Below are 24,986 nucleotides of genomic sequence, written 5' to 3'. Positions count from 1 at the left end.
CCAAGGTGTAACACACTCGATCCACCACTACAGAATCCTCAACAGGAGTAGAAATAATAATAAGAAAACCAAGCAACTCACAAAGTAGATCCAGACCTGAAGTGAAGTAAGTAGACACGTAAGAGTAGGTAGAGCCTGGATCAAATAATGTCACAGCTGACCGATGAGAGACCAAAATAGTACTTGTGATAACTGTATCAGAAGCCTCAGCCTCTGGCCTACCAAGAAAAGCATAGAAATGACCTCTTCCTCCCTCGGACTGTGTGCCTCCACGGCCACCACAGCCTGAATGAACTCTACCCCTAGTTGACTAAGAACTGCCCCTACCGGATTGATGACCACCTCTGCTAGGCTGCGAACCCCCTCTACCGTAATATCCGCCCTCTAGTCGGCGGGCCCCGGAGATCTAGGTTCCTGAACCCGAGAACCCTATTGGGCCCCACCCTGTCCATGTCTGGGGTACTCCTTCTTGAATGCCTGAGTTAGCACACTCGAAATAAACCCTGCCAGACATGGGCTACTGAACAGATACGAAAGAACTTGAATAATCTCCACAGTCTGAATGATGAGGCTATGACCCTCGAGATGTCTGCCCAGAACTGAACTCACAATACCTAGAAGAGCCACCCACTGAAGTGTCATGCCCCAGTTTTGACTGCGGTAGACTACATTCTACGTGCAACTATTATAACCCTGTAATAGGTGCACGTGACATTATAAAGTCCGAGTATCTGTAAACATGAACTATATGATGCTATGTATGTATAATTGAAAGTAAAACCCGTATACTACTGAACCAGACCACAGGCGTTTATGAAGCCTCTAGGATAACTGAAACTGTACAACTGACATATTGTCGGGACAGGGCCCCGACCTACCCATAATATCTATACAAAAAAGTACAAGACCCTACTCCGATTCAGGAAGCAATTGAGCGTACCCCATCTCGTTGAACATCTGTACCAACTAGAATGCACGCCTGCCACTCGATAATCCTAAAGCTGCAATATGAAACATAACACATGCAGCGCCCCCGACCAAGGGATGTCAGTACAGAAAAATTATACCGAGTACGTAAGGCAGACATGAAACACATACAATAAATTAGAAGCTTAGAAAGAGCAACTGAAAGGCAATTAAATCAAACCGTAACAAAGGACTCTGTAACTTTCTATTGAAACATATCTTAGATCTTACTGTACTTCTGTCTATCTGAATCTTCTTAGAGTCTTTTTGATGATATTCTTTTGGATCTCTATGTGGAGCGACGTTCTGGGATCGTTCACTGTAATACTTGGGATCACTGTTCATTAGATTCTTTCTTTACTTTCCTGTAACCCCTACTTGGCCAAAATAATACAACATATGATATCAATGCAATGCAGTTGTCACAACCTAACCTGAGGGCCATGACGGGTACTCGGAGCTAACCTACCGAGCACCTCCTAACATCCTTCTCATAATCATATCTAGGTGGACCGCAAAAGATAATTTATAACTATCATAATCTGTAAGGGCATTAATCCATAAGATAAAAGCATATCTATATAAACATTATCAATTATGCCTATATGTACAAGCCAATAAGGCTGTCAAAGATGACATACAAAGATATGAACGGATGAGATTACAGAATTTTTTACTATATACATCTGTCTACGAGCCTCTACATGGAGTACATGGAATCATAAAGACGGGACAGGTCCCCGCCATGCCCATATGTGTAGCAAAAGAATAGTACCATAGATCGTAGCTTTGAAACAAATGGAGCGCCCCGTACAATCACCGATGAAGCCTCGGGATCTGATCCGTCTCCCCGCCTACCCGCGGCATGAACGCAAGCCGTCCACAAACAAAAAGGACGTCAGTACGAATAATATACTGAGTATATAAGGCATGAATAACAACATAAGAAGATATGTGGAAAGTAACATGAGATAAGAGGAATAACCTATACATCTGAATGCCTCTTAAGGCGGATGTCATGCATGCTTAGCTTAAAAAAAGCATCTTATACATATGTGTATATATATATAGTATCTTTGCCCCGGCCATATAGGCACGGTTTTATCATCATATCATCATCACCCCGCACCCGAGATGATATCATAAACTGTCCACTGCAGTGGTGTGCGCATCTATGCGCCTGCCCGGCTGACTAAGAGCAGCACGGTGTGAGAAAATACATACATATATATATAAAGCATGCACGACAACCCAAATAAAACTTTACCACTCTATCGGAGTGACGTAAAGTCGGTAAACCCCCGATTTCTATTATGGAATCATCATCATCACTATATCTCACCTTGAAAGAATAACTACCATAAGGTGAGATCAACAACAGTGAATAAAATCAATGATCATGGGACAAGCTCAATAATATCATAAGAACATCAGGAACTATAAGCTTTGGTATCTTTAGAAATGAGCTCATCAACATCATTATCATTATCATCATAAGAACGTTTATCAATAATATCATAAGAACCTTTGAACATCATGAGCTTCTAGCATTTCTAGGAAATAGGACATTATGGATATCATGTATGGGTTCACAATAAAGAAATCATGCCTTTAGAAAGAAAGGTTTAGCCTTAACATACCTTGTCGTCTCCTTAACTACTCACGCCTATCCTCCGAGCTCGTAAGTCTACATTCAAGATGATTTGCACTTCGGGTAAGTCATTGAAACGCTTATGAGATCAAACTAGACTATTAGGTGAGCTAACAAAATTTGGGCAGTATCTCCCCTATATCACTTACTCCCACCAAATTCTAAAACAACTCCCTAACAACAATAACAACATCAACAATACCATAGCCAAGAGATTTTTATTCAAATTGGACTCAAATCGATCCAAACTTCTTTTTCATAATCAATCCATAACAACAACTTCAACACAATCCCTTATACCCTTGTATACAACACTTCCTCATCATCATTATTGTCCCTCTTAGCAAGATTATACTCATAACATACTAATAATTATAGCTTAAAATTAATATACACTTGGGAGAAAGTATTTCAAGCCCTTGCGTATCTGCACCTGATAATAGCCATTACCCATACATTCTCCTTTAATCACTTCCTTTGAGCTGTTACAGTTGGTGGAGCAGTTATACTCAAAATAATGGCCTGTGATGAGAGCATTGTCATCGCAACCGACGACAGTAAACTTGTTCCATGCGGAGAAACTATTCGGATTTGAGTTTCTCAAACGAGTCCAACCAAATTGATTTTCAGCCCGCACACCTCCGTTTGAGTTGTAACATCTCCAGGAGATGACATTAGCGATGCGCAATTCAAAGATCAGATATGTCGCAGACCTCAATGTTTCCTATGAGAGGTTTCTGAGAACCATCATTAGAAACGCTGGCTTGATCTCGAACCCCGAATTAATGGCGCAACCTGATCCTAATCCAATACCAAATGGCTATGGAATCGTAACGTTCCCGCACGTCTTACGGCATTCTTGTTTTGTTATATTGGAAGCTTTAGGAATGGTGGTGCTGGTGCTATTAGTGGTGTTTTGGGCCGGGGCTAATGTCAGTATTAGCACACAAGCGTAAAAAAAAAAATTAAAAAAAAAAAAAAAGCAATTTGGTTAGGACTAAAAATCACTTGTTTTAGTTCCATGGTTTTTGAGAATTCTCAAAATGATGCAAACTAATTCGAGCAAAAGCTTACTACTCTTAGTTGTACTATGATTTTTCATATGTCATCATATCATATAGTACTAAAAGTGGGAATCCCCATAGTTAAAAGTTGGATTACGATAATACCCTTTAAATGTTGAATGACCAATTTGGCCTTTACCTAAAAGTAAATTACCTCCTATTATTAAAAAATAACTAATTAATTTTTTAAAAAAACTGAAATTTTCATTTTATTATAACCCGGAGAGCAAAAGGGGATAGTTACAAGTAACCATCCTGCACAGAATGACAGACCATTCGTGCATATTTAGAGGGGTATCCTCCTAAACCTGTTAGATCTCAAAAGAATATTTTGAACAAATAATGAATCTTCATCATTTGTCAGATTCACCATTTGTTCTATAAACTTTAGCCAATGCCTACTTTCTTTTTCGTAATCCTGAAATTGGCCATACCACACTTGTCCAGTCTATAAGCACCAATAGCAGTCCTAGGTAAGTGTCGAGGGGCTTGGAAGACACCATTTAGACCTTTAACAGACCCTTCTTTGGAAAGAATATCTACTACTGAGTTAGCCTCTCTATAGCAATGATGGGCTACTCCTTCTAACATGTTTAATCTACTTTGAATGCCTTCTATCTTGTGCTGGAATTTCCATGAAGGTTTACGTATCTCTATGATCATGTCCACTATAAGCTTTGAATCCATCTCTAATATGACATTTTTCAGTCCCAGAGTTGAGCAATAATAGAGTCCAATTTGAGCAGCCTTTATTTCTGCTTCATTGTTGCTGCAATATCCAATGGACTGTGTGAAAGCCAGAATCATTCTTCCTTCATGGTCTCTGATTATCCCACCTGCTCCAGCCTTCTTCTTTTCCTTTATAGAGCTTCCATCAGTGTTGATTTTGACTTGTAGTCCTTGTGGTTTACTCCAATAAACTGGAAAACAGCTAACTGGTGCTGAGTAGTTATCTGCAAGAACACATATATCTTTCCAAGCCAAGTGAAGTTTAACCTGGGTAAAGTGTTTATATAACAAGATTTTGACTTGAAAATTCACATGGTATATAATATTATTGATAGAGTAAGACTTCTGTCCATACCTACTGGCACCCCTCCTCTTCCATAGTTCCCAATTAATATACATAGGAAGTATGCTACATATAGTCTTATGTAGAGCATTAGATCTTTCTGTTGCCCACCAGCTCCACATTAATTGATTCATAGAACCTCTCTGTATCTTTATAGCCACGGGGTTTGCAAAGAATCTCCAAATTTTCTCAGCCACTTCACCCTTCATGAACACATGATCAGCAGTCTCATTTTGAGGATTAGCACAACAGTTGCATATGGATGCCATCTGCTATCCAAACTTTGCCATCATATCATCTAAAGGCAGCTTTCTCTTTATCATTCTCCAGTTAAGGAAAGCAATTTTGAAAGGAATACCTTTGTGCCAGAGATGCTTAAAAGTGTCATTTTGTTTTTCTTGTCCTTGGTGATTTCTCTAGCAAAAGCAGTAGAGAAACTTCCATCATTTGTGAAGGTCCAAATACAAGAATCTGGCATATTGTGATCAGCAATGTGGATTTTCAAAATGAGACTTTGTAAATTTGGAGGCATAGTCACCTCAAGCTTACTAATGTCCTAACCCCGATTGATGATGAACTCTTTAACAAGGGTATTTCCTGGTTTAGGGCCAGGTTCAAGGAGCTTGGATAAAGGTCCTAGGCCAGTCCAGTTGTCCCACCAAAACATAGATGATCCAGAATTAACTTCCAATACATATGTGGCTCAGTAACTTCCCTACAGTCAAGCAATTCTTTCCAGCTTTGTGATTGACCTGAACACCAAACTCTAGCAACATCATTAGTTCTAATACAGTATTTTGACCTTAGAAAATCAGACCACAAACTTTTTTGAGTTCTAAATGTTACATCCCGTAGTTTCGTACGTTCAAATTTATAAGTATTGATGGTTGTTTTAAGTACGATTCTTCGGAGTTACCTTCAAGGATATATGAGATTATATGCCCCAATCTTATGGTTATGAGGGTTTAGGCTCATATAATAAGCTATAGGAGACTCCGGGACCAAGCAAATTGAAGAAGATAAATTTTTTGAAAATTTGGAAAAAAAGTTGGCAAAATTTTGGACAGAATTTTGGGTCAATTTTGGAGGGGTATATCTCCAGGTATATTAGGAGTTGTAAGATGTTTCAAAAGCCTAATATGAAGTTTGTAGAGTCTAGCTTTCAACGTAACAAACCGCTCGTCGATACGATACCGGAGTAGAGAATTATAGACTTTACAATTTAGGCTGACAGAGCAGAAACGTGTGCTACAAAGAACTCGAGCCGCTATAGTAACCGGCCGCTACGAGAACCGACTTTAGAACTCTAGAAAAAGGGTTTACCCTCATTTTTCATCCAACATCTGTAAAATATTCCCCAACCCTCTAGAATATTTTCCCAACTTCCACCCACTAAATTTCAACCCAAATCAAGTGGAAACAACACAACTTTCTATTAAAGAAGTTAGAAACTACGAGAGTAACAAACCTACAGTGTTGTCTAGTGATTAAGGGTGAAGTTGAATTGATCCAGCCATGATTTTTGGGTTGTATGCACTGCTTAAGGTATGTATAATACCCCTTTGGTCGTGTGTTAGCTTAAATTGATGTTGATAAAATTGTTTGAGGCTAAACACTGCTAGATTACATCAAAATAAGTTAAGTTAAGCCATTGTTTTGTAGGGACTGTTTTGAATGTTTAAATATGACTTCTAATGGTTGTAAATTATGGATTATAACGTAAATATATTATCACTACGATTATTGGGATTATTCACGTGTTAGTTGGAAAAATAGAGAAGAAAATATAAGAAATTTACGAATAGAAAGTAAAGGATGAGGCATAGGAGTATGGATTGTTTTGGAATACATTTAAGGATATTTTGAGCTAAATATGATATGGTAAATATATGCGTATTATTATGAAGGGTGCGGACGGAATTTTGAAAGGAGAGTTAGGGTTGAATGACATTTGTTATTCGTTAAACGAGCTTGCCGCTCGATATAATTCTTAAAGTAATCGAAGAGGGTTATATTGGATTATATTGTAGTTGTTGCCATTGTTGGTTGTTGTTGTTGTTGTTGTTGGGCTGTTTGATGACCCATAGTGGTCTTTGGGATGTAGTATAAACAGGGGAGATGCTTCCTGAATTTTGGCAGATTCTCAACGGTATTAAATTGAAGGCTTAAGATGAGCGTATGACATTGAGCCTAACCATAGTATGAATGGTTTATATGTAGATTTACGAGCTTGAAAGGATAAACGTTGAGTGGCTAAAGAGACCGAAAGCTATGTTAAGGCTAAACCCTTTCTTTATGAAGGCATGATTCTTTTGTTATAAACCTTTGTGCCATATCCATAATATCCTTGCTTCCACAAATGCTAGAGGTTTACGAATCTCATGGTCCTTACGATATTATTGAGCTTATTCATGATCTTGAGACTATTCTTTGTGATTGATCTCACCTCATAATACTTGTTCTTTCGAGGTGAGATATAGCGATGATGATTCTATTTCTAACGCTATCTAAGCTCATGGTTCTTGATACTCTCATGGCATTATTGATTTCATCTTACAATGGTTGATCTTTCAAGGAATGATATAGTGATAATGATGATGCTAATTATGATGTTGATTTCATTTATGTATATGTTTATATATGTATGTATGTATGTATTGCACTCCCACTGATCAGTTGGGTATGACACCAAGTCCCGAAAGTGTTGGGTACGGATGACACCGAGTCCCGAAAGGGCCGGGTGCAGATGATACCGAGTCCCAAAAGGCCCGAGTACAGATGATACCGAGTCCCGACAAGGCCGGGTACGGATATGACAGATGTATGTATAGTAAATGTATGTGAATGCAAGTGTGTGTATATTGTGTATGGATGTGTATGAAATGTTTTTCCTATAAACAAGTCAATTTACGTGACAAAGGTCCGAGAAAGTGTAGGAGGTATAATTACTCACCGTACCTTTTGCTATCTTCGTTTTTATATCATATTACTATTCACGCCTTACATACTCGCACATTATTTGTATTGACGTCCCTTCTTGTGGACGCTGCGTTCATTCCCGTAGGTGTAGATAGATGAGATGAAGATATTCCACCGTAGGCTGCCTTCGGTGTACCAAGCATGCTTGGTGGCTCCACTTCTTCCCGAGCACGTGCGAGCCTAAGTCTACATATATATATATATATATATATATATAAAAATTATATATTACGTGGTACGTTCTGGGGCCCTGTCCCGACTTTTATATTTTAGTCATGTTCATAGAGGCTTTGTAGACAGTTTCTGTGTATAGCTTAGTTATGTTGTGTTGGTAGTTATGTTGGCATCGTAGCCCATTGCATATATATTTATGCATGATATTATGTTCATATTTAGCCCTTAGCCGTAATTTTTACTATTCGAGACATGAAGGATGCGAGTTATAAGTTGGTTAACTCGGTTCCCATAAGGTGCCGGGTGCCAGTCACGCCTTACCAAGGGTGGGGTGTGACACTAAATCTCCACTTTCTTTTAAGGATAAAGGATCTTTGAATATCTTTAAGAGCTTTGAAACCTAAGCCTTCTTCATCTTTTGGATAACAAAGGTTATGCCAAGCACTCCAGTGGTACTTGTTTTTTCCTTCATGTTGACCCCAAAAGAAGTTTGCAAAATATTTTTCAATTTGTTTCAAAACAGTTTTAGGAGGAGATATAGCGGCCACCAAATGTAAAGTTTATGATTGAAGAACTTGCTGAATAATGATAGCTTTGCCTCTATATGACAACAGATTACCTTGCCAACCACCAATTCTCTTAAGGATTTTAGTACTTATGTCAGCAAAATATTGGATCTTCTTTCTACCAGGATAACTAGGACAGCCAAGGTAGGTAAAAGGAAAATTACCTAGGTTGAAACTAGTCATTCTGGAAATTCTTCTCACAGTGCCTCTTGAGACATGAGATGCAGTAAGAAACATGCTCTTACCAGTGTTGATCTTTTGCCCTGAAACCTTTTCATATTTCCTCAGCTTTCTTAGCAATGCTTTAATGGAATACTTATCCCAAGAGGTAAAAAGTATTATGTCATTAGCATAAGCTAGATGACTGATTCTAATGCCATTTATATTCTGTTATAGCCTATATATCTATCTTTCTCAAAAAGCTTGTTAAGAAGTTAAGTCAGCAATTCAAAGAGTTAATATAAAAAGAGATGGTGATAAGGGGTCTCCCTGTTTGAGACCCCTTGTTGAATGAAAGAAACCTCGTCTTTCTCTATTAATGATGATACAGTACCAAGCATCATATAACAGTATCCAAACAAGATCAATAAAAATTTCAAAGAATCCAAATCTTCTCAGAATGAAAATAATGCAAAGCCAGGAGATCCTATCATGAGATTTTTCCATATCTAATTTAAAAATAAGATTTGAGTTATTGCCCTTGTTGATACCATGAACAATCTCCTAAGTTAAAAGGACATTCTCAGTGATGAGTCTCCCACTAATGAAACCAAACCGATTTTCAGAAACTAACTTAGACAAAAAAAGGTTAAGTCTGGTAGCCATAATTTTAGAGATTATTTTATTAGAGAAATTAGTTAAACTAATTGGTCTAAGTTGAGAAAAGGTGGATGGTTCTTCTACTTTAGGAATTAAGACTGAGCAAGTACTAGTAAAATATTTAGTCAGTCTCTTACCATAATAGAAACTATGAACAAAATTTACCATTTCCTATCTGATGATGTGCCAACATTTTTGGAAAAAGAAGCCATTGTAACCATCTCCTTCAAAGAAAGACTATTAGGGCTCGAGTCCGTGATAGCTGTTCGATTTCTTCTTCTTCGGGGTGAAAGTAGCATCCAGCTTTTCTATTATCCTCCTCGAAATAAGCTTATCTATATTATGAAGGACTCAAAGTCTGAATTTGATTGGAATCGGTTGAATGGGTCTGAAAATGATGTATAGCAACTTCTCTAATTGCTTCATTGCCTTCAATCCAATTACCCTCAGAGTTTTTAATTCTCTGAAGGGAAGCTTTTCTTCTTTTGTGCTTTATGGAGCTAAAGAAGCATTTGGTGCAAGCATCTCTTTCTTTTGCCGATTAGATATTAGCCTTCTGTTGTAGAATGTTATCTTGAAAACCAGTCCATTTAACATATTCAACATTCATTCTATTGAGCTCCTATCTATTCACTTCTGAGTCATCATTATCCATCTTATGTTCTTTGTCTAGAACTAGTTCCTCATAGTTCTTAACTTGTTGGAAAACATCCCCTATGGTGTCCTTATACCATTGGCTTAATTTCTTTGAAAGCTTTTTCAATTTTTCTTGTAGGATCCACATAGAGTTACCCTGCACTTCTTCCTCCCCAGAGCTTTGAACCACCTGTAAAAAACTTGGCTGCAAAGTCCAAAAGTTAAGAAATCTGAAATATTTTATGAAATTGTTAGAAAGATCCTTACAAGTAAGAAGGATAAGGTTGTGGTCAGATCCAGTCTTGGCTTTGTGTTTCACCAATGTAATGCCCATAATGTTATTCCATTCTTCATTGTAAAGTTCTCTATCTAACCTTTTGCAAATCCTATTTGCCCTTTTCCTGCCGTTAGTCCAAGTAAAGATATTGCCACTATAGCCTGCATCAACTAAGCCATAATCATCCAAGCATGTTATGAAGTCCATGCTTTGACTTAATCTATGGGGTCTGCCACCTTTTTCTCACCGGGGAGAAAGAATAATATTGAAGTCCCCTAAAACAGCCCATGGACCATCAATCCTACTCATATTATGCTTAAGCTTGTACCATTACTTCTTTCTTTTTCTAGCAGTAGTTTTGGCATACACAATGGTGTACCAAAAAGTGATACTAGTAGTCACCTGCTTGATTTTTGAAGTAATCTGCTGGTTGCTATTAGAAATCATTGTGCAATCCAGTGAAGCTCCCAGAAACACCAATTTTCCCATTTCTGTTGACCATAGCATTTTGAAAATCACTTTTTTTTTTTCTATATTTTTCAAGATGAGACCCATCCAGAAAAGGTTCTTGTACAGTTGCAAATTGCACCTTATGCATCTTCACCATCTTAATAAGTCTTATAAAAGCTTTTTTTGATTTTATCCCCCTAATGTTCTATGAAATTGTAATAATCATTAAAACATTAAAGGGAGGGATCAAGCAACACTGCTTCTCTGCCTTATTCTACTTCTGGATTTGTGTCCATCAGTACTCCTTAGTCTCCTAGTTCTAGACCTGCCTCTTGGGAATAGGCTGTGTTTTTGAGTAATTGCATCAAAGGCCCTGCCTATTGCTTGTACTTCAGCTCGAGTAACAAAAATAAAAGCCTTCTGTGGTTTCTCTCGGATATACGAATCATCACCTGTTTCCTCAAACTTATTTCGTTCCTCTCTTTGTTCACCTCTGTGGGGAAGTTTAGATGAATTGAGATGGTGCCACCCTCTCCACTTTCTTTATTAGTACTATCAAGAGGTTTAAATTTGGGGGCCTCTAGAGTTATAGCATTAACCTTGGCATTATCAACAACAGTTTCCTTATTTATGCCATCCAAGTTACCATTGCTTTTTCATCGGTCTTGTTTTTTTTATATGCTTCACACCAGTTTTCTAAATATACGCATCTTGTTAAACCCGGCATTTTTCGCCTTTCGATTTCTTTTCTTTTTTGGTTTCTCTTCTTTTTTCCGACGAGTTTTCTAACTCTCTCTTTTCCTTCTTAGTAGTTACTTACTAGTATTGTTGCTTTTAAAGGGGGACAATCATTCGGCCAAAGAATAGAATCTTGTACTTCCTCTTGGAGAGGACATAAAACTTTTCCTTCCTTTTTTCTATAGTCTTCCTCGGGAGGGGATTTACTATTGTCCTTATCTTGATCAGTCTTGGTAACTTCAGCATCATGATTAGTTATCCCCTTCCTTGCTTCATCATGTTGAGCATTCTTGTCGTTTCTTTCATCCCTTTTCTTTTCCTCCTTATCATTTTTGGTAGATCCCTTGTCCTGCTTGTTACTGTTATGTTCTTCCTCCTAGCCAAAGGTATTCTTTTGTTGTTCGGCTCTTGTTTTCATCATCTTTCTCATCTAGAGGGTTGTGTTGTTGCTTCCTTATTGTTAGCATAACCTTTGTTAGTCGCTTTTATTATAGTTGTCCTTGCCCCCATCCTTTTTTTCCTTCCTTTGTTTCTTTTTTTTTTTTCTATCTACACATCCGGGAGTGCCCAATCCTTTTGCAGTGCATGGAAAATTTAGGCATCTGGTCATAATCAATCTTTTGATAGAAACCTTTCAATGGAGAATTTTCATCCTTTAGGCGTATCCTGACTTTATTGATAAGAGGTTTTGTAAGGTCCATGATCACTCTAGCTTTGGCAAGCCCGGTCTACTTTTGGTCAAGGTGGCATTATCCAAGGTTTTGAAGCGCATGTAATTGGACTAAGAATCGGTTCGAGATAGTCCCAATGATGACAATGAAATGGTAGACCTGGTAACAATACCCAAACAGGAGCAAAAGAAGAGTCCTCATCCGGTTTAAAATTCGGAGTCCATTGCTCCATCCACATTTGTTGATCATCAATTTCAATCATTCTTCTAAAGAAGATATTTTTACAATCTTCCTCTAGGGTACAGACAAGAAAAACAGTCCTAAAATCGAAAGCCCCAATTTGATCCTTACCTCTCGATGGGTCATTTTCTGAGCAAAATCACTCCGAATTTTCTCTATCTGAGGACGGGTTTTAAGGAACTTACCGACTATAGTACATTTGTAGTGATTCACCATAACACCATAGTATTGCTTCGATTTGAACGTCATTGTCGGAACTCCATTATGGGTGGAGATGGTGGCTTTGACATTTGGTGCTATAGCAGCGGCATATGTCGAAGTTGTAGGAATTACTTCTTGCGGTGTAGTCGTCTCAGGTGGGGGTGGTAAAATCTGCTCTTGATGCGCCTATTGATGGCCGTCCGGAGTAGCCATGTGGAGGCGCGTAGGCGCTAAGTGCCCAAGAGATTAGACCGTTATAAAAGAGGCCGTTAGTACGGAGAGAGTTTTAGAGAGAGAAAAAAAAATTAGGTGGTACTCTAGACTTGTTTGGTTACATAATACTAATACTACATCAGTTTCGCTGGAAAAATTCACATAACCTGAAGTTGGCTATTAAATTAAGATCCCATATTAAATGGTAAATTATGGCTTTTAGTCTTCAAAGAACTGCCAATTAATCACAATTCAAGTCTCTTCCCCTTCTAAGATAATGTGTCCACGTTTAGTCAACATTAATTTTCCTTTACATTCCATTTACTCTAATTTACTTTCACGTTTTTGCTCTTGTTGGCTTTTCATTTTCCTATATGTTGTTTAAATGAACCTGTAATGTAAAATTTTCACCTATAAATAGAGTGTATTTCATAGACATTTGATATCATCTGTCCTTCCCAAATCGTTCCAGTTTCATGCATGAATTTTACCAAATCATTTGGGGGTAAAGTTGGTTGGATACGAAAAGAGCAAGGTATTAGAATTTATTTAAAATTTGATGGTCTTAATCTTCTATTGTGAAAGCTAAAAAGCAAATACATTTATTCTCTTTTTATTATTTGTAAGCATCAAAATTACCGTCTTTATCTAATTCTATGTAATATAGAACAAGAATATGGATTGCTTTTCTTTATGTTAATTTGCCACTCGAATTTTTGATATTCCTTTTAATTTCTCATCAAGCGAATAGCATCTCCTTCTCTGATGTATGTTTTTGTAGAGCGGCAGTAACGGTGACTTATCTGTCAACTTTTCCACTATCACCCCAAAAAAACTAAGCTCAGCTGTTCTATGTATACAAAAGTCTGATTTTAACCTCTGGATTAAATCACTGCTTATATTCCTGGGTTTTATTAATATTTATTGATTGTGTTACAAGATAATTGTTCACGACATCATTTTAATTTGAAATATTATACGATCATCCCCCTTTTCTTCTGTAATTCTGTTTTAATTAGTATTGTCATAGATTATTATTCGATTATTGAGTGTTCTTTAAAAAGTTCAGCGTATGTATCTTTTTTATTTAATATTTTATTGCTCAAAATTAATTAAAATGCTACACTAAATCTTTTTAAAGTGAAAACTTTTGGTAATTTTTGACAGATATAACATGTTGTTCCATTGCGAAACTACAATTGACAAGGATTACAATTTCACATCCGTAGCCATTATTCTAATATTTTTGATTGAACAAGAATTTTTCTTTCCTCTTAATTCTCAGATTTGATTTGGAATATTTGACTTTCAGTTTAAATCTTGCAAGTGAAGCACCAAGAAATTGATAACGTTATATCAAAGTCACAATAAATATTCTTTTACCAAAATCACTGATCAAAATACTCATAATTTCGAATCAAACAAAAGGTACATATATGTGCAACTATAATTTGTATGTATCAATTAAGTTTTCTTATGTCAATACTTATTAAGTATCTCTATGAAAAATAGTTACTACTTCTTTGCAGATGCATACCAAGAAATGGGCAACGATTTAATAGCAATCATAAGAAAGACACATATTGATCGAATTTTTGAACGGCTTTTATAAAATGGTACTTTCATTCAAAGAACAACTTCTCACAGATGTATCGTCAGTTATATGAGTCTACAATTTCTTTAAAAAAGGCAGAACTTTTAGATATGAAAGTAATTACAATCATAGCCAACGAGGCTTATAATGAAATGTAAACGTATGTTGTTGAAAGATATATCAAAGACAAGAAATTGTCAAATTGAATGTTTCATATATTATAAAAATTGTATGATTGAAGTCGTTCTAACAATACTTTATCGCATTAAAATCTTATCAGTAAAATAATATTAAAGAAACAAATAAAATCAACACATATTGATAAACAAAAAACATGCAATTTAATTGATTGTGTGCAACTTTGATCGTAGTAAAGAAACACTTGCTAAAAGAAGATATACTAAAATAAAGGACATTCTCACATTCATGATTTGAAAAAAAATTCCAATACGTTTGTGTTTTGGGATGACAGTAAATATTAGTCGAACAGGCTCGCCATTTATCAATTCGCGCTTGTATTTTCTTCTTTCGAATTTCTGGCAACGCATCGCATACATATTTTAATATATTATTTATAATATCTTAAAACATTTATACTAATTAGCGTTGCACGTGTTCCAAACTAGTATCATATTAAAAGTGAGAAGCCTCTAAGTTAAAAGTTAGATTATCAAAATGTTCTTTAAAAATTGATATACTACCATTCTACCTTAAAACCAAATAATCAAAACCTCTCTCCTCACGCACTAAAGATGCAAATTAAAGTCAGTGTATATGAATTTAAATATATTTGAGTAGCGGGGTTATGAATATATTGAGGCATTAAATCTGTTAATTGCACGAATTATATGCTGCCTATCTCTTTCTCATTCTTTGCTTCTTTTAGCTTCCATCCGTTAGATTACTTTTGATATTCTTTATCAAATTCTATAAATTGCATGGAACACTTCAAATTACTCGATTATAATTTTCTTTTTTCTTTTGTCAAATCATTATCTACTCTAATTTTCTTTTCTCTCACTTTCTGCAACAATTTGAGGTACATTACTCTTACAAATTTTTCACTTTCTTTTTTTAAACCTTTTATTAACACCATTATCTGTCACACCTTTCAAGATTATTTTTTTATGAAAGAGTGAAAGATTAGAAATATGTAACCAAAAATGGTGGATGGATTGGGTGGAGAAGAAGAAGAGCAAGTCGAGAAGGTGATACATCTTAGATGTCTTGTATTCTAGAAGGCTTGATTTAAAATTTGAATTTATTTTCTTTAATTTGGTGTTGCATGCTAGCACAAAACATGTCGATATTGACTTAAACGGCTAAACTAATATTTCTGTAAAATTTACATATGAAATGACTCACAAATTTGAATCAGATAAAGGATATGTATACCTATATACATATTATAACAAATAATTTTTTTTTTCCAGGTGTACACTATGAAATTGATGACAATGATCTACTAGCCATCGTAATAAAGAAAAATATTAATCGAATTTCCATACAACTTCTACAAAATACTACTTTCATTTGACGATTACTTCTTGATATGTATGTAAAAGATTTTGTAGAGATTACAATTTCTTAAAGACAAGGCACAAACTTTAAGACGTTAAGCATTTGTGACCATAAGTGGTATTGGTCATATTCACATTTAAATTATGTGTTGTTGAAATATTAGATAAGTTGAATATTTGATATATTAAAAAAACTGCATAAGAAAAGGCTATACAATTTCTTGAATATGTCCAACTACAGACTATAGTATTAGTGACCGAATTAATAGAAAATAGTGTTAAGAAATTCTTTTTTTCTCTCTTGAAAAGGAAGGGTATCATTTCAACTTCACTTGATAGTAACTTCCGATAAGATAGAGCTTTGTGATGCTAATAAATGCCGATTGTATAAGCTCACTATTCATCAGTTTGAGCATGCATTCTTCGCTTTCAAATTTTGTGCAATTCATCACACTTATTCAAATATTATTTCTAATATTTTATGAAGTTTGTACTAATTATCATGGAATACACGTGCAATGTACATGTCCAAAAACTATCATACTATTCTAAAAGTGGGAAGCTCCTAAATCTAAAGTTGAAAGACAAAAATGCATAAATAAAATTAATCGACATTTTTTCCCTTCAATCAAACACTACTCATATTTTACCTATGTATAAAATGTAAATTTACAATTAATACAAAACACGAATTTTGTGAGGTTATAGTTAATACAAGTTCTTAAAGAATGCACTTTATACCCAAATAGTCATTCTTTATTTATGTAATCAATGGTGCCCGATGAGGATAAATATGTCAGTAACATGGAACGTTGGCAACAGTGAAATTAGACAAAGGAGATTATATTTCTAATTAAAGTGCATTGAAATTAGAAAATAGGATTGTAATTAAAGTGAATGCCATCTTTGATATAATGATGCTTACTGTAACCACGTCTCTCTCAGTCTCTTGACATTCTGATTCTCCATAGTGTAACTGACCAGTGAATTCATGCTCATATTTATGGTCCCTATTACTTAAGATCAATTATATAGCGTACATTCTATACTATATAAGAAAATGTGCTCCAGTTTACGTGCAGCTATGGATGCCATTACAATCTTATTATTTGGTTCTAAAGTTCACACTAATCAATCACTTTATATTTGCTTTCCAGTTCTTCTAGGTTGCTAATGTTAAGCTTTACTTGCGTATCTTCACCAAAAATGATAAGTACTGCTAATTGGAATTTACCACGTGCCCTATCTACTTTTTCTTTTTATTTCGGATATTTAGACATATTAATTTTACTTCATGTTCATTTTTTTGCCCTTTCTGATTTTATGATGATCTTTAATTTGTTCTCTTTACATTTTTTTATGGGTGTGGTTAGTAGAAATGTCTTTGCTACTTTTGAGCTATTTCTTGAGATAACACGTATAGAGCTATGGAAGGGAGTCGACGATATTGGAAAACTATTGTCTCTAATCGAAACGACATAAGAAGAATATGTCGTGGATTGTGGTGTATATGGATCTTCTAGACTCGGTTTGGTCATTCTTTAGATTGTAAATTTATTCTCGATCAAGAGGATTTATCCTTACACTTTTCTAATTTTTGGTCCATAACTCCTATTGTTTTTGCCCTAAGACCTCTTGATTGACAGAGATGTAGTTGTTGCTGTTGTCGTTGTTGTTTTAATTTAAAGATCCTTTGTTATCCTTATTCCTTTAACAGGGTTCTCAAACGTAGGATAGCAGAAAAAGTTAAAGAAAAATTACCATAGCTAAAACAACGTGATGAACCATAGTTGCCACCGGTAAAATGATGACGCATTATAAATCAAAAAATTAAATAGGCAAGTATATGTTCAGCTTATAAGCAAGTACAAATTTAGAATTTTATGTTAGAAATTGTCTCTATTGTAAGCAAGAACTCAAAGTAAAAGAAAATGGTAAAAAAATTCTAGGTCCTAAAACGGATCGATATAAAATAAAAAATAGCTAACATCATTAATGTGCGTGTCCAAATCATTTTTTCAATAACTTTCTTGCGTTCTGTTTAAATAAATTACTGTATAATACTGGATATTATGAACATTTGATTATATCAGAATATTGGTGTTATTATATTAAAAGGCCATCCCAATTCAACGTTGATTTCAGCAAAGGGTGACCATCAAGAATTTGAGTAGCGAAGGCCAGGGCTTCTCGATATACATTGGTAAAAAATTCTTTTTTATTTTGGTAGAGCACAAAACCTTATATGAGCCTCGGAGATAGCAGCTGCCAAGAAACTCTTTAACAAATAAGATTGTCCTTGCAGTGCTAATGTTAATTAAGCGTAAAATCATTTCACAATAAAGAAATTATTGTGATAAGAAAATTATGATTCATTCGTTTGAGCTTACATATTTTCCTTCAAATTTCATCTAACTTATCGCAAACATTCTAATATTATTTCTATCATTTTAAACGTTTATACTAATTAGCATGGAATACACGTGCAACACACGTGTCCAGAAATTAGTATTAATAAAATGCAAAGACTTGGGTCAATCGTGCCTAAGGGGTCCACTTCACCACTGGTTCAGAAGAGTCAAGAGGGACGACCTTGACTCCTAGCTCTGTGGATAAGAAGATTCTGGGAACCAAATTAAAGCCAAGACTTATAAAAACGAGTCTTGCAAATTTGTCATATTATAAAATTTAAGAAAAAAGACTAGCTAGCAAGTAAATATTCCTTCGGTGACTACCTCCAAAGAGGACTGGGTACAGAAGAATAGTCGTTTCCCCGTACCAAACATCATTTTAAGTTAGCTGTTCTTGCTGGGCCTAGAAAATTGGTACATCTAACCAATTGAACTTGAAAGGTGAAGGGAACGACACATAAGTAATAATTTGTCCACGCAATTAATTCCTAATACTAAGGATTGCGGTGGAGTGATAGTTACTCCTTTATCCTTAACCAGAGATTTTGGGTTTGAGCCCTGGGTATGGAGTTGTATTTGTTAGGGAGGGCTTTACCCCCAATTTGGGACTTCCCGACTAGAATTCGGATTTAGTCGGGCCCCAATGCGGATACCGAAAACTGGAAACCGGGTAGGAACCAAAAAAAAAAAAAAAAAAAAAAAAACCTTCAATCTTCTCGTCCCCCCCCCCTTCCCAAATTGTTTCTCATATTTGCATCCTTTACTTATTTCTTTTTCTCATTATTATACAGATTTCATATGGTTCCAGGCCAGGTCAAAATCATTTGCTCGCTAAAAATGAAATATAAAAATGACCAGAGGACTACATAGCACCACTTATTTTCCTATTTAACCTGCAAGGTGCAGGTTTGGCTCCTCTCTGTTTACTCAAGTTCTTACTTGGATGAATGACACATATCTCCTTTTAAAATGAATGGTGTAAATTGTATCAACTAAATCAAGGGTAACCATAATTAGAAGTAATTGATGTAGCTCTTTATTTCATGCCTCCATCACTAACACTTTGTTTGGATGGTTGTTATACATTGCTTCATAATGTATTATATTAGACTGTATTGTTTTGATGAATACAACATTTGGATAGATTACATCGTTTTTCATTGTTACATAATGTTAGCCATCAACAATTTGAAGAATAAACCTATAAGAAATGTAGGGTACAATATAGAGCTATCATAAAAAGTATGATAAAGAATAAAATATGATTATTAGAGGTGATAAAAATAAGTAAAGACAAAATGAGAAAATAAACAAGGTAACCACGCGATAACACCAAATCAGTCAGTATATGAAATGAGACTTTTCGTCGTTACGTAACGATGGATTTAACGATACGATACAATAAAATTAAAATAACAATCAAAACAAACATTGTATTTAAACTAACAACACAACACAATACAATACAATACAATACAATACAATACAATACAGTAGGTAACAACCATCCAAACAAGCTGTAAAAGAAGAAAAAGAGAACCCCTGAAAGCAAAGGAAAATCTAAATTGAGAAGAAAAAGGATAGGAACCTACATTAGAACATTCAATATGGAAGAACACATAGGGGGAGGATATTAAGAGGCAAATCTAATGCCATTACTATTGTCCAAAAAAAAAAAAAAACACTAATGCCATTATTAGTGGCCTAGATTTTGGATCAACTTGGACTGTATTTAGGATGCATGATACGAGACCTATCTGAATTGGGGGTATTTCCATAGGAGTTAATTGGAACTGTGTAAAGATCTGATAATTCATCTTGATCATTCTCTTCCTGTCCATGTTGATTATTAGACCAAGAGATTCCAGTTAACTTCTTCAATCCTTCAAGTTCACTAGCCACTTCCTTCATTGTAGGCATATCTTCTCCGTGCAGCTGAAGACAAGCTTCACCAGCTCAACCATCTTTTGGAGTTGCTCAACACTCCCTTGCCGCAAAACACAACGATCAATAATATTAAACTTATTATTATTCATGGAAAAAATAAAATAATTGGCCAAATTCTTGTCCTGTTCATTTCTAGCTCTAACAATAGGTTTCAACCCTGCCAAAAGTTCTGCCAGAACCACTCCAAAGCTGTAAATGTCACGTTTCTCCGTCAATTGACTTGTGCGGAAATATTTAGGATCCAAGTACTCTGATGTCCCTAGAACTGACGTAGCCAAATGTGTTTGATCCAAAGGAATTAACCTTGAAGCTCCAAAATCTGCCATTTTAGCTGTGTAAACACTATCTAACAATATGTTGGCAGACTTAACGTCCCTATGAATGATAGGCATGGATGCAAATGAATGAAGGTAAGCAAGTGTCGTGGCTATCTCTGCTGCAATCCTCAAACGATTTGTGAATGTGAATGTGAATGAAGGTAAGCAATTGTTAACTAACCCGCTCCACGTTGGTTGTGAATGTGCTCGTAAAGAGTTCCCTCAGAGCCATACTCATAAACCAATAAAGGAACTTCATCTTCCAAACAACATCCAAAGAGCCTCACCACATTTCGACGGTTGATTTGAGTGAGAATAAGTACTTCATTTATAAACTGCTCAATTTGACTCTCGTCCACAATTCTAGATTTTTTTAATGGCAACTATGCAATTATCACATTGTACACCTCTATATACAATCTCGTAGCCACCGCGACCAAGAATTCTGTCATTGGCATAATTGTTTGTAGCTTTCTTCAGCTACAAACATTAGTGGAGATTCTGTGTTTCAATAGCAAACCACCATTTTGTGTGAAGAATTTCTCCTTGATTTTGATCAATTTTCTTTTCTTGATGCTTAAATACAGCCAAGCTATCCCAACCACCAGGGAGATAAAGCCAATTCCGCTACCTGCATAATTAGTGGAATTTACTTTTTATTGTGTACTTCATCTAGATCAAAAGTACAGGTTACTATTGAATGCATACGCTAATAATTGGTGTTCCTAGTTCCCATTTCAAACATACGAAAGCACGTTCTCTGTTGTGCAAACATAGTTGGGATATTTGGAAAAAAAATTAGTAGATCTTGTTCTTAGATTATAATCATCATATATACCAAAAATTTAGAGGTCTTTCAATTCTTAATAAAAAATACAAGTAATATGGGAAAACAATTTAAAAAGTATTGCTTTGCCATATGTGCACTAACTAAAAATTAGAATTAGCTATGAACTTCGTCCCTAAATCGCTCGTAGCTAACAAACATTTTTTGTTAATCTGTCGCTAAATAGGATTAATGATGGACTTAACTGTGTAGATATAGAATTTATCCGTTACTAATTCCTGTTTTTAGTAGTGGTGCTGCGTGTATGATGAACTATCTATAAGAGAAACATGTAATTTCAAATTTTGGTTAGCAGAAAGAGTTTAAAATTGAACACCAAGCTCCCTAGTCGTTTCTAGCATGGAAAATAATATTCCTTATCTCTCAATTTATGTGACAATCTTTTTTAATTATTCTAAAAAAAGAATGACATTTTATATATTCAGAAATAATTTAACTTTAAAACTTATTATTTTACCCTTAATGAGATTGATTATAGCCACACAAACATCTATAGATAGTTAAGACCACAAATTTAAAAAAATGAATTTCTTTCCTAAACTATGTGACCGCTAAAACAACATCACATAAAATGGGAGGGAGGGAGTATTAGTCTTTGTGGTTATGAAAGTTTTTCAAGATATTTACCTAGAGAGAACTTGATCCATAGGAAATTAGAGGAGGGGGCAATACAACCACGACCATCCTTTTCACCATCACCGGTATATCCCTTAGGACAAGAACAATTATAACTCCCCGGGATGTTTATGCAGGTCCTTTCACATGTATTGGTGCTTGGATCAGCACATTCATCAATATCTGGCAAATCAAATATGTAGAACACGTTATATCAAAGTAGGGTTAGCAAAATTAGCTTATAAAGATATGGGGAATTTTCACAAGTACAACTTTTCTAGAAGTTAATTATACAAACTACAACTACTTTCAATATTACATATTGTACCATCAAAGTAACTTATATGGTAGTATACCTTATAATCAATCCTCCCTCAATTATGACTATTCCTAAAATCTTGAATTAATAAATGGTAACATATTAAATATAATTACTCCTTCCCAAAATCTCTCTCTCTCTCTCCCCCCCCCCCCCCCACACATGCTATCACGGGGTCACACGAAAAGCCCAATTTTTATTAACATATATTTTCTAATTTAGAAATGACCTTTATTATAAATAGATTCTTTTCAAACTAAAAATTGTAGACATATAGGGAATATTTGAAAATGAATATCTAGTATAAACCTTGAAAAAATGATTTTCCCCCAAAAGAAAAAGGGACAGATGCATAGAATTGTTAGCTCGTTTTAAATTTATTTTTGCTCCTCCTTTTGATTTTTATTCCTTTACTTTTCACTTTAATGCAATTATCTTTTTGTGACTAAAAGAAATTACTGGAATTATTCGAATGTAAATATATTAAGAAAGTGCATGAATATTCATATTAATTCGTAACTATTATTGGCACTTCAACATGAAAATTATTCTTATAACTTTTATGTCATCAAAAATAATATATCAAGTATATTTTAATATTATATAAGGCATATAACATCAAGTATATTGTGCTATTGATACATTATATAATATTAAGTATACCATACACAACATACAATATTGGTATAATATTAATTATTGTGCTATTGTATACTTTATACAATATTAAGCATATTATATCTAACATTTAACATTGATATGTCAACTATTTTAATGAAATAAAATACATATATTAGTGATAACATAAATACAAGATGTATAAGAGTTAATTATATAATATACAACTAAGTTAGATATTACAAATCATGCAACTTAAAGCTAAAAACAAGGAGATACCCTATATTAGTGATAACATAATTAAATGCATATAAAAACACAATAATTGCTTACCTAAAAAAGCTGCAGCACAATCTACTAGCAAGCTAACTCATGAATTCTTTTTAAAAAAAATTAATTCATGAACGAGTAAGTGTGTGTGTGTGTGTGATATTATTCCATACGTATATTGTATATTGTATACTATATCTGTTATTGTAGAGTAGAATTAGTTGGCACGTACGATGAATATATTCATATATTAGGTAATTGTAATATTATATACTATATACACAAAAGGTATCATTATATATATATATACACACTAATTTCTACTATTATATCCACAAATATTTTGTTATCATCTTTTCAATTAAATTTGCCAATTTGAATATACCATATACTTTTTTAGGCATAATTTCATGTAATTTTCTTAGGCCACATACCATATCTTTTCATTTACTTTTCTTATTATCAATATATTCAACTAATTTACGTAAGTCTAAAAAATAATTGCATCGATCATCAAGTGAAATAAGAAAAAAGAAGAATAAAAGGAGGACACTAAAGATTTTTTTTTTAAAAAAAAATGATAGATGGAATATGAGATTTGAAGTTGATTTTATTTTGTCTATTTGGACAATCACATTCTCTCTCGTGCCTTTTCATAGATTTGGGTTGGGGAGGAGAGAAAATAAAAAGAATTAAGTATTATTGATTTTTTAGGAATGTAAAAAGTTGTATTTTTTTAATTAAAAAGTTAAAATTTTGAATAAGTTGTATTTATGTAATTTTAGAAAGTAGTTGTAATCTTTTTAATTACCATTTCAAAAAGTAGTTGTAATCTTTTAAAATTTTGAAAAAGTTGTATTTACCCGCTCAACCCTCTCAAATTTAGGCGGGTCACTAGCCCATCCATTTGTCAACTACTAATTTGATTCATTCAATTCAGCCCTTCTAAAATAAGGATTGTGTAGCCCAAATTCATCCATGAGAAATTTTGTCATAATATTTTTAAAAAAGTAATAATTATTTTTTTGGGATGTTATATATACTATAATAAATGAAAAAGGTTGTTTAGGCACTCAAACAAATAATAAGACAACAAATAACGAAATTAATACTTGGTAAATCTTTTGGAGGGGTTAGGTTATGACCCGTTTGTTAGCGATGGCAAATCCAGGATTTTCATTTCGAAATTTCGGAAAAAAGAAGAAGCTAAAGATAATTTATTCGGGGTGTTCAAAAGTTAATATATGCACATAAACGCGAAAATTTCACACTATATATATATCATTTTTGCCGAGGGTGTTCGGGTGAACACCCTGAGCCCTCTTTAAATCCGCCCCTGTTTGTTAGTTCATTTCAGCTCAAATAACTTTCACCTGTCAATTTATTAACTCAACCTATTTTGACCCGTCCGAATTAGCTCAACCTGCCTATTTGAGTAAAACAAATGGAGTGCTCATAAAGCAGTTTTTCACTTGGCATAAAATGCTTCCTTTGATTTTTTCTTTTTATGAAAATTAAACAACTTAAATATCATAATGAAGGAAAAAGGGTCACATTTGCTCTTATAACATGCGAAATTGTGTAACTTCTTTTTCTATTAAGTACTAAATTTTTAATCTAATATTATCGTTGCTGTTAGAAGAAAGTCTTGTTTTGCGATTGACCTCTTACAAAGCTTCCGTCCACCCCACCACACCCTTAATTATTATATTAGTTTTTAAAATATATTTTTCAGTAAATAGTTTCTTCTCACAAATCAAACACTGAATTTTAGAAACATATTTTCTGTGAAACATTTTCCAAAGATTTTT

General features: G+C 34.5%; 2 protein-coding genes and 1 pseudogene across 2 annotated transcripts; all 3 read right to left on the bottom strand.

Moving 5' to 3' along the window:
• Positions 1-4,068: 4,068 nt before the first annotated feature.
• On the bottom strand, positions 4,069-5,285 carry LOC132048740 (uncharacterized). Its single transcript, XM_059439429.1, has 2 exons — positions 5,112-5,285; positions 4,069-5,022 (listed from the first exon to the last, which is right to left on the bottom strand). The coding sequence occupies exons 1-2, from the start codon at positions 5,283-5,285 to the stop codon at positions 4,069-4,071; spliced, it is 1,128 nt and encodes a 375-aa protein (XP_059295412.1).
• Positions 5,286-9,913: 4,628 nt separating this feature from the next.
• On the bottom strand, positions 9,914-10,411 carry LOC132048739 (uncharacterized). The gene has a single exon (XM_059439428.1). The coding sequence runs from the start codon at positions 10,409-10,411 to the stop codon at positions 9,914-9,916; it is 498 nt and encodes a 165-aa protein (XP_059295411.1).
• Positions 10,412-20,149: 9,738 nt separating this feature from the next.
• Positions 20,150-22,164, bottom strand: LOC132048738 (wall-associated receptor kinase 2-like; annotated as a pseudogene).
• Between the last annotated feature and the right edge of the window lie 2,822 nt (positions 22,165-24,986).

Source organism: Lycium ferocissimum, chromosome 3 (genome assembly GCF_029784015.1).
Source record: "Lycium ferocissimum isolate CSIRO_LF1 chromosome 3, AGI_CSIRO_Lferr_CH_V1, whole genome shotgun sequence".
In the NCBI taxonomy this organism is placed as follows: domain Eukaryota; kingdom Viridiplantae; phylum Streptophyta; class Magnoliopsida; order Solanales; family Solanaceae; genus Lycium; species Lycium ferocissimum.
Note: the sequence above shows the minus strand (reverse complement) of the source record. Positions and strands in the feature narration are given on the sequence as shown.

Excerpts from the sequence above, each read along its gene's own strand:
- LOC132048740 (XM_059439429.1), bottom strand. The coding sequence starts at position 5,285 with ATGCCTCCAAATTTACAAAGTCTCATTTTGAAAATCCACATTGCTGAT. Across the intron at positions 5,023-5,111 it reads TAAGCATCTCTGGCACAAAG|ATGGCATCCATATGCAACTG; the intron begins GTATTCCTTTCA and ends TTTGGATAGCAG.
- LOC132048739 (XM_059439428.1), bottom strand. The coding sequence starts at position 10,411 with ATGGACTTCATAACATGCTTGGATGATTATGGCTTAGTTGATGCAGGC.